The sequence below is a fragment of the Colletes latitarsis genome, chromosome 12 (genome assembly GCF_051014445.1).
Source record: "Colletes latitarsis isolate SP2378_abdomen chromosome 12, iyColLati1, whole genome shotgun sequence".
Lineage (NCBI taxonomy): Eukaryota > Metazoa > Arthropoda > Insecta > Hymenoptera > Colletidae > Colletes > Colletes latitarsis.
The window spans coordinates 26,397,520-26,413,779 of record NC_135145.1 but is presented as its reverse complement, the minus strand read 5'-3'; the positions used below and the strand labels follow the sequence as shown (position 1 = coordinate 26,413,779).

Below are 16,260 nucleotides of genomic sequence, written 5' to 3'. Positions count from 1 at the left end.
TGCAAAAAACTCTATTTTAACAAAGAATATTTCTCATATTTTTATAATTTTCGTACTGGATTGAATATGGAAAATAACTACCCCTAGGAGCAAGATAGAGGGTTGAAACTTGGCATAGAATGTTTTATTCCGACACTCTATCGATGGACCCATCGTATGTCAAATTTGGTCCAAGGGTGCATTTAACCCCCTTATTCAATTACACCCCTTCATACAGGGTGTCCTGACAACCGAGGGAGAAATTTTAATGACAGATTCTGGGGACCAAAATAAGACGAAAATTAAGAATACCAATTTGTTGATTGAGGCTTCGTTAAAAAGTTATTAACGTTTAAAGTTCCACCTGTATAACTGGAGCACCGATCAGCTACGTGTGAACTTTGAACGTTAATAACTTTTTAACGAAGCCTCAATTAACAAATTACTATTCTTCATTTTCGACTTATTTTGGTCCCTAGAATCTTCTATGAATGTTATTTTCGAAATTGAAGAAAGATAATTATTCTTGATTAACGTCAAAAATGGTTTAAAACAGCGGAAATTCGTTGTATGAGGAGTTTAAGGGTCATTAATTGTAAATAAATGCAATTTTGCAATGCAATATTGCGTATAAATTGCTATAGTTTGGGAAAAGTTTCAATTTTTAAAAATGGGGGAATTATGTTTCACTGTAGAGTAGATAGATGGCGCCACTGAGTCTCATAGATGGCGCCACAGCATTTCTCATGAATAAGATGCAATTTATTTCTATTGTTTTTGATAAAATAGCTCAGAAATCACTTTTTAGAAGCAAAATAAGGCACCATTTGTGACTTAAAATTCTTAGAATTGGTATGCATGGTTTTCTTAACGCCACAAATGGTTTAAAGCAGCGGAAATTCGTTGTATGAGGATTTTGAGGGTCATTAATTGTAAATAAAAGCAATTTTGCAATGCAATATTGCGTATAAATTGCTATAGTTTGGGAAAAGTTTCAATTTTTAAAAATGGGGGAATTATGTTTCACTGTAGAGTAGATAGATGGCGCCACTGAGTCTGATAGATGGCGCCACTGTATTTCTCGACACAAATAATGAAATGCAGTTTATTTCTATTGTTTTCGATAAAATAACTGCAAAACTCGTTCTGTCTGAGATAATTAAACTATTTTACTCTCAGAAATCACTTTTTAGAAGCAAAACGAACCACTATTTGCAACTTGCAAGCAGTATTTTTCAACATTTTTGCCACTTGTGACCAAACAAAATTCAACAAATCGAAATCTGGAGAATGCTTACCAATTGGCCACAGATTTTGAGAAATTTGCAAAAATTTTTGACACTAATATACAGGATATTTGGCGAATCCTTGGAAAAAATTTTAATGGAGGATTCTAGAGGCCAAAATAAGACGAAAATCAAGAATAACAATTTGTTGATTGAGGCTTCGTTGAAAAGTTATTAGCATTTAAAGTTGATACACAACTGTTTGGAGCTCGCCGCTCTACAGACGGAACTTTAAACGTTAATAACTTTCTAACGAAGCCTCAATCAACAAATTACTATTCTTCATTTTCGTCTTATTTTGGTCCCTAGAATCCCCCATGAATGTTATTTTCGAAATTGAAGAAAGATAATTATTCTTGATTATTGAAAATGTTGATTATAGAAATGTTAAACTGTTTGTTAGATATAATGGATCACAGTGTTGCAAAAAAATGTTATAAATATGTTTTTCTTGATTTTTGCAAGCTTCTTCGAGCATATAATTTTGTTATTAGACGATGTAGTAATAATTTTGATTAAAAATTGATCTAATGCGCTGATATTGCAGGAAAAATCTGGGAAAATTGTGAAGGAGGTCACGGAAACCACTACTCTGCGTGTGTCGCATGATACTCGATTAGGGGTGGCTTCTTACAAGGTCATATCCAATACTCTGCACGATCATCGAGAAAATGTCGATGTTAAGGAAATCAAGGACCTCGAACGCGTCGTTTCATCTGATATTCATGAGAAAATAAACAGTTTACATCACGAGGGAGATTCTGGTACAAAAAGTGAGACATTGATTTTGTTTTAGAATAGTTTTGGTCATCAAATTGAAAATTGCAAATGATTATGGAAGTATTTAATTTAAATATTTCTATTGACGATCCATCAACCCTGGGAAAAATTTTAATGGGGGATTCTGGAGCCCAAAATGAGACGACAATCAAGAATAGTAATTTGTTGATGGAGGCTTCGTTGAAAAGTTATTAACAATTAAATTTAAAAATTTCAAATCGTCCTGGAAAAATTATTTTCGGTTGCAAGGGTCGATTATAAGTATTTTTGGTCATTAGAGATATCCTCGAAATCCTAACCAATTTCGAGAAAAAAATTCGTTAATGAAAATATAATGTCTGATCGTGACTGAATGATTCCCCTGAAATTTCGTGTGTTTCAAATCGTTCTGAAAAAAATATTTTTGGCTGTAGGGGTCGATTACAATCATTTTTGGTGAATAGACATACCCTCGAAATCCTACTCATTTTCTGGAAAAAAATTCGAGAAGGTGTGAAATTTTTCGAAAAAAATTAAAAAATTTCGAATCGTCTTGGAAAAATTATTTTCGGGTGCAAGGGTCGATTATAAGTATTTTTGGTCATTAGGCATATCCTCGAAATCCTACCCAATTTCGAGAAAAAAATTCCTAAATGAAAATATAATGTCTGATCATGACAGAATGATTCCCCTTAAATTTCGTGTGTTTCAAATCGTTCTCAAAAAAATATTTTTGGCCATAGGGGTCGATTACAATCATTTTTGGTGAATAGACATACCCTCGAAATCCTACGCACTTTCGAGAAAAAAATTCATAAATGAAAATATAATTCAAAAAACATCATAAAACATCATAACTTCTGAACGGATTGGACGATTTTAATTTTCAAAAAAGCAAACTACGCGTATTTAGATAAAGAATATATAAAAATTGCAAAAATATCCGAAAAGTTGATCCTTGACACCACAAAATGAGAAAAAGCCAATAAAAATGGTCCAATTTTCAAACAGCCATAACTCCTACAATTGTGAATATATTTCAGTGAAACTTTTTTCTGAAGTAGAGCTTATGGGTAGCTACGAAAAAGTATTAGACAACTTTTCCATAGAGAGCGAAACAAAATTACTAAAAATGAAAAAGGAGTTTTTAAGAAAAATCGACAAGGTGTAGGTGCCTAAATTTTTCGTCGAAGAAAAGAATTTTTAATTAATTCTGAAAAAAATATTTTCGATTGCGGGTGTCAATTACAATCATTTTTGGTCATTACACATATCCCCGAAATCCTACGCATTTTCGAGAAAAAAATTCGAGAAGATACTGAAATTTTTCGACGGAAAAAAAAAAATTTCAAATCAGTTTTGAAAAAATTATTTTTGGTTGCAGGGGTCAATTACAATCATTTTTTGTCCTTACACATACCCCCATAATCCTACCCCATTTCGAGAAAAAAATTCGTAACCGAAAATATAATGTCTGATCATGAATGAATGATTCCCTTAGAATTTCATGTGCTTCAAATCGTTCTGAAAAAATTATTTTTAGTTGCAGGAGTCGATTACAATCATTTTTGGTGAATAAATAGAACCTCGAAATCCTGTCCAATTTCGAGAAAAAAATTCCTAAATGAAAATATAATTCTAGGCCAGAAATTCGAATCTTTAAAGCATCATAACTTCTGAACGGATTGGACGATTTCAATGTTTAGAAAAGCAAACAACGCGTATTTTAGTGTAGAATATATAGAAATTGCAAAAATATTCCAAAAGTCGATGCTTGACACTGCAAAATTAGAAAAACCCCATAAAAATGGTCCAATTTTCAAACAGCCATAACTCCTATAATAGTGAATATATTTCAATGAAACTTTTTTCTGAAGTAGAGCTCATGGGTACCTACAAAAAAGTATTAAACAACTTTTCTGTAGGACGTCAAGCGAAATTATTAAAAATCAAAAACGAATTGTTAAGGAAAATCGACAGGGGGTAGGTGCTTAAATTTTTCGGCGAAATTGAAAAGTTTCAAATCGTTCTGGAAAAATTATTTTCGGTTTTGGGGGTCAATTATAATCATTTTTGGTGGAGAGTCATATCCCCGAATTCCTACTCATTTCCTAGAAAAAAATTCGAGAATGTGTGAAATTTTTCGATAAAAATACAAAACTTCAAATCGTTCTAAAAAAATTATTGTCAGTTGCAGGAGTCAATTGCAATCATTTTTGGTCAATACACATACCCCCGAAATCCTACTCAGTTACGAGAAAAAAATTCTAGAATGTTTGAAATTTTTCGACGGGGAAAAAAAAGAAATTCAAATCATTTTGGAAAAATTATTCACCATTGCAGGGGTCAATTGCAATCATTTTTGGTCGACAAGCATACCCCCGAAATCCTACTCAGTTATGAGAAAAAAATTCAAGAATGTTTGAAATTTTTCGACGTGGAAAAAAAAAAATTCAAATCATTTTGGAAAAATTATTCACCATTGCAGGGGTCAATTGCAATCATTTTTGGTCAATACACATACCCCCGAAATCTTACGCATTTTCGAGAAAAAAATTCATTTCAAGCAGAAAAGAATATTTGTCAGCTTTGTTCATTAAAATTAAACAAAATAACATTGATGGGGGATTCTAGAGACCAAAATAAGACGAAAATCAAGAATAGTAATTTGTCGATGGAGCCTTCGTTAAAAAGTTATTAACGTTTAAAGTTCGTATGTAGCTGGTCGGAGCTCGCCGCTGCACAAACGGAACTTTAATAGTTAATAACTTTTTAACGAAGCCTCAGTCAACAAATTACTATTCTTCATTTTCGTCTTATTTTGGTCTCCAGAATCCCCCATTAAAATTTTTCCCTCGGTTGTCTGGACACCCTGTATAACAAAAATGGAAGAATCTTCAATTCCACTTTGAAAATTCGTTAAAATCAAACATTATTCATTCCTAAATAAAAGAAACAATTTTTGTCAATATAAAATTATCATCCACAATTTCCATAATGAAACATGCTGTTTTAAACAAAATATTAAACTTGTCAACTTAAAATTTTATTAAAATGATAATAAAAATGCAAAAATGATCGATTAATTATTAAAATTTATAATGTTCCAACAGCCGAGTCGTACAGTCTCAGGGACGAGTTTTCAACAAAAATGGAGGACACTGAGCGCTCGATAAGGTTCACGAAAATTTCCGAATCGAAGGAGGTGGAGCCACGTGTCAGTTCGAAGGACATCTCGTTGTCCTTGAAGGAGTACACGCGACATCATGAAGACAGCGGGATCGAGATGTCGCCGACGAAGAAGGAGGACAGCCTGGAGGGGCAAGATTTCCTCGAGAGGGCGAGGAAGGTGAGTTCGATTGCGGTTTCCTCGATGAATGGCGGAAGGAACCAGTGCTGCTGCAGCTGCGATTCCGTGCAACAGAGCTTCGTCGAGATTAGCGCCAATGAGAATCGATGTCGTTTGCCAAGCTAACTGTTTCGTCTTCTGCTCGAGCAAACTCCATTTTCGAATAACAAAATGTCACAAAAAAGAAAAAACTTTCATCAGAGTCAATAAAAATATAACAAATACTATCTAAATTGACGATAATAATTAGATAAACAAAACAGTATTTTGCTAAATTTATCTATGAATCGCAATATTTATTTGCAATGAATAAGATTTTATTTATTTTTTAGTGATTGTTTCGAAAATTTCAATTGGAATCTAATTCTTAAAAATTGGTTCAAAAATTTGTATTTGTTACTTGAAAATGGAGTTTACTCCACTTCGATCAACGTGCATTTTGCTTCAGATCAGCGCTTCTCAGGATTTCTTGGAGATTCAAAATGGTGTTGTATTGTATTTGTAAATTATTTTTGGTTTTTTGAGCACGTAAAATGAGTTTGGATGAAATTTAAATGGAATTTTTGGAGTAATTTTCTGTTAAATTCTGAATTTTTCTGTGGTGTTTCCCATGTTCGCCGCTAGAGCGCCCTCTCGAGCGCTGGCCCTCTGGCGGCGAGCACGAGAAGCGACGCCATGTTTCCAGTAACCGAAGAAGCACTGATTTAAGTTAATAATCGAGTTTTTCTCTGTATGTTCAACCCGATATCACGATATTAAAATTGATATTAATATACACTCGTAACTGTTTCTGTTTTTGTAAAAGAATTTCCCAAAAAAATAATAAATTTCTTTTTTTTTTAAACAATGAGATGGTCAAGGCATTGTAAATGGGTCAAAAACATACTAATTATTTAGAAATTTCATTCCAGAAATTAAGAATTGATAATAAAGCTACGAAAATTTTGTCTGTAGTCTATTTATGATCATTTTTAAGTTTAAAAGTTTAAATAATTGAACTATGAATTATCTAATAAAAGTGTTCATCTTTGATATAATTTAACAATTTACGAAATATGAGCTGTAATGTGATAGAGAAGTTAATTTTGTAGTGAAGATTTTAATGGTGGATTCTGGAGGCCAAAATAGGAGGAAAATTAAGAATACTAATTTGTTGATGGAGGCTTCGTTAAAAAGTTATTAACATTTAAAGTTTCGACAGAAATGAATTTTTTTCTCGAAAATGCGCAAGATTTCGGGGGTAGGTCTAATGACCAAAAATTATTGTAATTGACCCCTGCAACGGAAAATAATTTTTCCAGAACGATTTTGAAATTTTTTAATTTTTTCGAAAAATTTCACACCTTTTCGAATTTTTTTCTCCGAAGTGGATAGGATTTCGAGGGTATGTCTAATGACCAAAAATTATTGTAATTGACCCCTGCATACGTAAATAATTTTTCCAGAACAATTTGAAATTTTTTAATATTTTCGAAAAATTTCACACATTTCGAATTTTTTTCTCTGAAGTGGATAGGATTTCGAGGGTAGGTCTAATGACCAAAAATTATTGTAATTGACCCCTGCAACGGAAAATAATTTTTCCAGAACGATTTTGAAATTTTGAAATTTTTTCGAAAAATTTCACACCTTTCCGAATTTTTTTCTCTGAAGTGGATAGGATTTCGAGGGTATGTCTAATGATCGAAAATTATTGTAATTGACCCCTGCAACGGAAAATAATTTTTCCAGAACGATTTTGAAATTTTTTAATTTTTTCGAAAAATTTCACACAATTTCGAATTTTTTTCTCTGAAGTGGATAGGATTTCGGGGGTAGGTCTGCTCACCGAAAATTATTGTAATTGACCCCCACAAACGAAAATAATTTTTCCAGAACGATTTTGAAATTTTGAAATTTTGTCGAAAAATTTCACACATTTTCGAATTTTTTTCTCTGAAGTGGATAGGATTTCGAGGGTAGGTCTAATGATCGAAAATTATTGTAATTGACCCCTGCATACGAAAATAATTTTTCCAGAACGATTTGAAATTTTTTAATTTCGTCGAGAAATTTGTCCACCTAATCGAATTTTTTTCTCGAAAATGCGTAGGATTTCGAGGGTGTGTCTAATCACCCAAAATTATTGCAATTAACCCCCGCGACTGAAAATAATTTTTCCAGAATGATTTAAAATTTTTTAATTTCGCCGAAAAATTCTCCGTCGATTTTTCTTAAAAATTCGTTTTTCATTTTTAATAATTTCATTTGACGCCCTATAGAAAACTTTTCTAATACTTTTTTGTACGTACCCATGAACTCTACTTCAAAAAAAAGTTTCATCTAAATTCATTCACTATTGCAAGAGTTATTTTCGTTTGAAAATTTCACAATTTTTATGTTGTTTTTTTGGAATTTCTATATATTCTTTACCAAAATACACGTTGTTTACATTTCGAAACATTGAAATCCTTCAATCCGTTCGGAAGTTATGATATTTTAAACTTTCGCATAAAATTTCGGGGCAAAATTTTGAATCTCACATTATATTTTCAAAAAAGAATTTTTTTCTCGAAAATGCGTAGGATTTCGACGGTATGTCTAATGACCAAAAAATATTGTAATTGACCCCCACAACCAAAAATAATTTTTCCAGAACGATTTGAAATTTTTTAATTTTTTCGAAAAATTTCACACCTTTTCGAATTTTTTTCTCTGAAATGGATAGGATTTCGACGGTATGTCTAATCACCAAAAATTATTGTAATTAACTCCAAAAGCCAAAAATAATTTTTCCAGAACGATTTGAAATTTTTTAATTTTTTCGAAAAATTTCACACCTTTTCGAATTTTTTTCTCTGAAGTGGATAGGATTTCGACGGTATGTCTAATGACCAAAAATTATTGTAATTAACTCCAAAAGCCAAAAATAATTTTTCCAGAACGATTTGAAATTTTTTAATCTAATTGTTAATAACTTTTTAACGAAGCCTCCATCAACAAATTGGTATTCTTGATTTTCGTCTTATTTACACCCTGTATGATGTCTTGAAAATCAAAGAATATTATTAATTTACTATTAATAAATATCAAAAAATATGTTAAAACATTTACAAAAACCACTGCACTTATTTACAATTCTTATAAATAACACAAAATAACATTTTCAATTAAAAAATATACATATATCAAACTAATTAAGTTCTAACAAACACAAAACTGTTTACAAATAGTTTTAAACCAACTCAAAAATATTATTTATAATTATGAAACAGTTCGTAAATCAAACATTTATAATATAAATTATTTTCCATTATTTTCCACTAAAAATGTGTAAAAAATATTCTCAAAATCATATACCGGGTTGAACAAATCCTTGCATCAACAACACAAGGCACAATGAGCCTAATCAACTGCGATAAATCCTCAATTGTTTCTAGTTAAATTGTTTAATGCATTGTAACAATGTATGCATGGCTTGCTCGTCACGTTTGTAAATAAAATATTTTTTGCAAAAAAAATCCGTGTCTTTAACAAAAATTTCTCAAAATTAACAACGACTATAATTATCAAAACCCCAAAACTCATGCTCCTTGAAGAGTTAGGGGTCAAATCAAACTCTTCAAAACTCTAATATTATTTTAAATCAACAATTGCATTACAAAATCGAATTTTTAATCGAGGTTTCCCAATATGAAAATCGTTGAAGCCTGAAAAATAAATAAATTTCTTTGTTATAAATAATTTGGCAACGATAGTAAGCTCGTTTTGTCATGAAAATGGTAAATATTTATAGAATCGTATGAATAATTAGCGAAGCAGTCGTTTCGAGCGTCGAATTTAGCGGGTCGCGAGTCGTCGTGGGTTTCCGTGCGCGCTCGGGGAGGCTCGTGCGCGCTCGGGGAGGCTCGTGCGCGCCCGGCGGCGCTCGACTGCGGCGGCATTCGAACCGCTGCGACGGTTCCACGGCTCAGTCTCGGGTCGGCTTGCATCCGCGACCGATCGGCCGGTGCGACCTGACACGATTGTGACATGTGTCACGCGAGTGCGGTTTATTTAGTGGTCGCTGCTTGAACGTGGATCGATTTAGGTGATTGCTCCATCAATTGGATAGTAAAGTAACCAAGAGGCTAATGTTTTTAGACGTTCGAAGCGCCCTTCAGATTGTCACTTATTTCGATCGACCCAATTTTCATCTTGTCCTTGGCTGTAGCGAAGAAACTTTTGTTTCGACTGTCTCGAGGTGCCAGTTTGTGGTTGCACTTGCGAGAAAACGTTTAATCTTTTGGTAGAGACTTTAGCTAATGTTTCTGGATGCGTGAATTCGGTGGACTGTACGAGCGGTGGTCTACCTCGATTTTGCACGTTTTTTTACGCTTTTACCATGAGATCGTCTCCGATCGTGGGTCGCGGTGTGGTGAACCTCTCGTTCGGAGAACGCCACCAGTCAGTCCGGTTTTATCCTCCCATTCGTTCGTCCGTGTCGGTGACGTCACCTCGCAAAGATATCTGTAAACTATAAACATGTACGAAGATTAGCATTAGGTGCAACCGAATCGCAAAATGAGAGAATTTAACCTTATTTTGACTTTTTCATAGTTATTGCAATATATATGTATATGTATATAATGTATGTGAGCAAAATGAGAGAATTTAAGCTTATTTTGACTTTTTCATAGTTATTGCAATATATATGTATATAATGTATGTGAGCAAAATGAGAGAATTTAAGCTTATTTTGACTTTTTCATAGTTATTGCAATATATATGTATATGTATATAATGTATGTGAGCAAAATGAGAGAATTTAAGCTTATTTTGACTTTTTCATAGTTATTGCAATATATATGTATATGTATATAATGTATGTGAGCAAAATGAGAGAATTTAAGCTTATTTTGACTTTTTCATAGTTATTGCAATATATATGTATATGTGTATAATGTATGTGAGCAAAATGAGAGAATTTAAGCTTATTTTGACTTTTTCATAGTTATTGCAATATATATATATATAGATGTGTATAATGTATGTGAGCAAATGATTTTTAGATATTTTCTGAAATATTGTTGGAAGTTTTTATTTTTATGATTTTGTACCCTACTTTTTTTGAGATAATAGTTATTGAAATTTTGTTACATTCTGGGTATATACATGGTGAGTCTTATAATATAGGGTGTTCGGATACGAATGGGAAAATTTTTTAGATTTTAGTTTTAATTGGTGTAGGGGCTAAAATAAGGAGAAAGTCAAGAGTATCAATTTGTTGACTGAGGTTTTGTTTAAAAGTTATTAAAAAATTAAATTGAAAAATTTCAAATCGTTTTGGAAAAATTATTTTTGGTTGTGGGGGTTTATTGCAATAATTTTTGGTGATTAGACACACCACAGAAATCCTACGCATTTTCGAGAAAAAAATTCGAGAAAGTGTGAAATTTTTCGAAAAAATTAAAAAATTTCAAATCGTTCTGGAAAAATTATTTTTGGCTTTTGGAGTTAATTACAATATTTTTTGGTCATTAGACATACCGTCGAAATCCTACGCAATTTCGAGAAAAAAATTCGAGAAAGTGTGAAATTTTTCGAAAAAATTAAAAAATTTCAAATCGTTTTGGAAAAATTATTTTTGGATTTTGGAGTTAATTACAATAATTTTTGATCATTAGACATATCGTCGAAATCCTATCCATTTCAGAGAAAAAAATTCGAAAAGGTGTGAAATTTGTCGAAAAAATTAAAAAATTTCAAATCGTTCTGGAAAAATTATTTTTGGCTTCTGGAGTTAATTACAATAATTTTTGATCATTAGACATACCGTCGAAATCCTATCCACTTCAGAGAAAAAAATTCGAAAAGGTGTGAAATTTATCGAAAAAATTGAAAAATTTCAAATCGTTCTGGAAAAATTATTTTTGGCTTTTGGAGTCAATTACAATATTTTTTGGTCATTAGACATACCGTCGAAATCCTATCCATTTCAGAGAAAAAAATTCGAAAAGGTGTGAAATTTTTCGAAAAAATTGAAAAATTTCAAAACGTTCTGGAAAAATTATTTTTGGCTTTTGGAGTTAATTACAATATTTTTTGATCATTAGACATACCGTCGAAATCTTACGCATTTTCGAGAAAAAAATTCTTTTTTGAAAATATAATGTGAGATTCAAAATTTTGCCCCGAAATTTTATGCGAAAGTTTAAAATGTCATAACTTCTGAACGGATTGAAGGATTTCAATGTTTCGAAATGTAAACAACGCGTATTTTGGTAAAGAATATATAGAAATTTCAAAAAAACAACATAAAAATTGTCAAATTTTCAAACGAAAATAACTCTTGCAATAGTGAATGTATTTTGATGAAACTTTTTTTTGAGGTAGAGCTCATGGGTTCCTACAAAAAAGTATTAGAAAAGTTTTCTATAGGGCGTCAAATGAAATTATTAAAAATGAAAAACGAATTTTTAAGAAAAATCGATGGAGAATTTTTCGACGAAATTAAAAAGTTTAAAATCGTTCTGGAAAAATTATTTTCAGTCGCGGGGGTTAATTGCAATAATTTTGGGTGATTAGACACACCCTCGAAATCCTACGCATTTTCGAAAAAAAAATTCGATTAGGTGGACAAATTTCTCGACGAAATTAAAAAATTTCAAATCGGTCTGGAAAAATTATTTTCAGTCGCGGGGGTTAATTGCTATAATTTTGGGTGATTAGACACACCCTCGAAATCCTACTCATTTTCGAGAAAAAAATTTATAAATGAAAATATAATTTTTGGCCAGAAATGTTTCCCGTAAATTTTATTCGAATTTTTAAAAAACCATAACTTCTGAACGGATTGGACGATTTTAATGTTCAAAAAGCCAAACGCCCCGTATTTTAGTGTAGAATATATAGAAATTGTAAAAATATTCAAAAAGTTGATGCTTGACACCGCAAAATTAGAAAAACCCCATAAAAATGGTCCAATTTTCAAATGACCATAACTCCTACAATAGTGAATATATTTCAATGAAACTTTTTTCTGAAGTAGAGCTCATGGGTACCTACAAAAAAGTATTAGACAACTTTTCTGTAGGTCGTCAAATAAAATTATCAAAAATGAAAAACTAATTTTCAAGAAAAATCGACAGGGTGTAGCTATTGAAATTTTTCGACGAAAAAAAAAATTTCAAATCGTTCTGAAAAAAATATTTTACAAAAAAAAAAAAGAAAAATAGAAAAATAGTCAAATTCGAATTTGAAATTCTGCCCGCCAAATTCAAATTTAAAATTCTTTTCGATAAATTCTACCCGCCAAATTCGAATTTGAAATTCTACCCGCCAAATTCGAATTTGAAATTCTTTTCGAAAAATTCTGCTCGCCAAATTCGAATTTGAAATTCCTTTCGACAAATTCTACCCGTCAAATTCGAAATTGAAATTCTTTTCGACAAATTCGAATTTGAAATTCTTTTCGACAAATTCTGCCCGCCAAATTCGAATTTGAAATTCTTTTCGACAGATTCTGCCCGTCAATTTCAAATTTAAAATTCTTTTTGACAAATTCGAATTTGAAATTCTTTTCGAAAAATTCTACCCTCCAAATTCGAATTTGAAATTCTTATCGACAAATTCTGCCCGTCAAATTCGAATTTGAAATTCTTTTCGACAAATTCTACCCGCCAAATTCGAATTTGAAATTCTTTTCGACAAATTCGAATTTGAAATTCTTTTCGAAAAATTCTGCCCGCCAAATTCGAATTTGAAATTCTTTTCGACAAATTCTGCCCATCAAATCCGAATTTAAAATTCTCTTCGACAAATTCTACCCGTCAAATTCAAATTTGAAATTCTTTTCGACAAATTCTGCCCACCAAATTCGAATTTGAAATTCTTTTCGACAAATTCGAATTTGAAATTCTTTCCGAAAAATTCGAATTTGAAATTCCTTTCGACAAATTCGAATTTGAAATTCTTTTCGAAAAATTCGAATTTAAAATTCTTTTCGACAAATTCTACCCGTCAAATTCGAATTTGAAATTCTTTTCGACAAATTCTGCCCGTCAAATTCTTTTCGAAAAATTCTACCCGCCAAATTCGAATTTGAAATTCTTTTCGACAAATTCTACCCGCCAAATTCGAATTTGAAATTCTTTTCGACAAATTCTACCCGTCAAATTTAAATTTGAAATTCTTTTCGACAAATTCGAATTTGAAATTCTCTTCGAAAAATTTTGCCCGCCAAATTCGAATTTGAAATTCTCTTCGACAAATTCTACCCGTCAAATTCGAATTTGAAATTCTTTTCGACAAATTCGAATTTGAAATTCTTTTCGACAAATTCGAATTTGAAATTCTTTTCGAAAAATTCGAATTTAAAATTCTTTTCGACAAATTCTACCCGTCAAATTCGAATTTGAAATTCTTTTCGACAAATTCTGCCCGTCAAATTCTTTTCGAAAAATTCTACCCGCCAAATTCGAATTTGAAATTCTTTTCGACAAATTCTACCCGCCAAATTCGAATTTGAAATTCTTTTCGACAGATTCTGCCCGTCAAATTTAAATTTGAAATTCTTTTCGACAAATTCGAATTTGAAATTCTCTTCGAAAAATTTTGCCCGCCAAATTCGAATTTGAAATTCTCTTCGACAAATTCTACCCGTCAAATTCGAATTTGAAATTCTTTTCGACAAATTCGAATTTGAAATTCTTTTCGACAAATTCGAATTTGAAATTCTTTTCGAAAAATTCGAATTTAAAATTCTTTTCGACAAATTCTACCCGTCAAATTCGAATTTGAAATTCTTTTCGACAAATTCTGCCCGTCAAATTCTTTTCGAAAAATTCTACCCGCCAAATTCGAATTTGAAATTCTTTTCGACAAATTCTACCCGCCAAATTCGAATTTGAAATTCTTTTCGACAGATTCTGCCCGTCAATTTCAAATTTAAAATTCTTTTTGACAAATTCGAATTTGAAATTCTTTTCGACAAATTCTGCCCGCCAAATTCGAATTTGAAATTCTTTTCGACAAATTCTACCCGTCAAATTCAAATTTGCAATTCTTTTCGACAAATTCGAATTTGAAATTCTTTCCGAAAAATTCGAATTTGAAATTCTTTTCGACAAATTCGAATTTGAAATTCTTTTCGACAAATTCGAATTTGAAATTCTTTTCGACAAATTCTACCCGCCAAATTCGAATTTGAAATTCTCATCGACAAATTCAACCCGCCAAATTCGAATTTGAAATTCTCTTCGACCGTTCGCTGGAATTTTTCGCGCCGAAGAATTTCTCGGAATCGGAGTTGGTTCGTCGCCGTTGTGCTCGCGGAATTTGCGTCGATGCGCCTTTGGCGGATCGCCAAAAATAACGTTAATCAGTAAAGACGGCGTCGGTAACTGGAGAACGTAACTTCCACTTCGCGCTGTCTCGAGAAAGAGGTAACGATGGCGGCCATCAATTTCATCCGAAAACGTTTCCGCGTGATGGCCGCGTTCTCGCGTCCCAGCGAACTATTAAAGCTTTATTCTCTCTCTCTGCTTCCAAATAGTTCAATTTTTGGCCAGAAGCCAATTAAATTACGTATTTCAAGGAAAATCCCCCTTCCGTCTTTCGCGAATTTGCGAATCTCCCATTTTAACTCTACTGTTTCCGCCATTTTCTATTCTTTATCCACATTTGGTTTACACAGTGGAGGAAATGATGATTTACTCTAGTTTTATGACATAATATGATGGAAAAATATTAATTGGGGGATTCTAGAGGCCAAAATGAGACGAAAATCAAGAATAGTAATTTGTTGATTGAGGCTTTGTTGAAAAGTTATTAACGTTTTAAGTTTCGACAGTTATGAATTTTTTTCTCGAAAGTGGGCAGGATTTTGAGGGTATGTGTAATGACCAAAAATGATTGTAATTGACCCTCAAAACCGGAAATATTTTTTCCAAAACGATTTGGAATTTTTTTTTTTTTTTGAAAAATTTCATAGTTTCTTGAATTTTTTTCTAGAAAGTGGGTAGGATTTTGGGGGTATGTCTATCGACCAAAAATGATTGTAATTGACCCCCACAGTTAACAATATTTTTTTCAGAACGATTTGAAATTTTTTTTTTTTATTGAAAAATTTCATAGTTTCTCGAATTTTTTTCTCGAAAGTGGATAGGATTTCGAAGTTATATGTAATGACCAAAAATGATTGTAATTGACCCCCACAACCGAAAATATTTTTTCCAAAACGATTTGGAATTTTTTTTTTTTTGTCAAAAAATTTAATAGTTTCTTGAATTTTTTTCTAGAAAGTGGGTAGGATTTTAGGGGTATGTCTATTCACCAAAAATTATTGTAATTGACCCCCACAGCTAACAATATTTTTTTCAGAACGATTTGGAATTTTTTTTTTTTTGTTGAAAAATTTCAGTTTCTCGAATTTTTTTCTCGAAAGTGGATAGGATTTCGAAGTTATATGTAATGACCAAAAATTATTGTAATTGACCCCCGCAGCTAACAATATTTTTTTCAGAACGATTTGAAATTTTTTTTTTTTTTTTGAAAAATTTCATAGCTTCTCGAATTTTTTTCTCGAAAGTGGATAGGATTTCGAAGTTATGTGTAATGACCAAAAATGATTGTAATTGACCCCCAAAACCGGAAATATTTTTTCCAAAACGATTTGGAATTTTTTGTTTTTTTATTGAAAAATTTCAGTTTCTAGAATTTTTTTCTCGAAAGTGGATAGGATTTCGAAGTTATATGTAATGACCAAAAATGATTGTAATTGACCCCCACAACCGAAAATATTTTTTTCAAAACGATTTGGAATTTTCTTTTTTTTATTGAAAAATTTCATAGTTTCTTGAATTTTTTTCTAGAAAGTGGGTAGGATTTTGGGGGTATGTCTATCGACCAAAAATGATTGTAATTGAC

At 31.7% G+C, this 16,260-nt stretch overlaps 1 protein-coding gene across 9 annotated transcripts in view; it reads left to right on the top strand.

Moving 5' to 3' along the window:
* LOC143349064 (uncharacterized) overlaps positions 1-16,260 on the top strand; it is a 179,375-nt gene that overhangs the window by 41,541 nt on the left and 121,574 nt on the right. For 8 of the 9 annotated variants that reach the window (XR_013080862.1, XM_076779965.1, XM_076779961.1 and 5 more), the window contains exons 17-18: positions 1,813-2,038; positions 5,138-5,373. Coding sequence is in view for 8 of the 9 variants with exons in the window: in XM_076779965.1 (XP_076636080.1) it covers positions 1,813-2,038; positions 5,138-5,373 (462 nt within the window). In the remaining variant the exon portion in view is untranslated. The remainder of the gene's footprint in view (positions 1-1,812; positions 2,039-5,137; positions 5,374-16,260) is intronic. The other variant, XM_076779964.1, reaches the window with a different exon arrangement.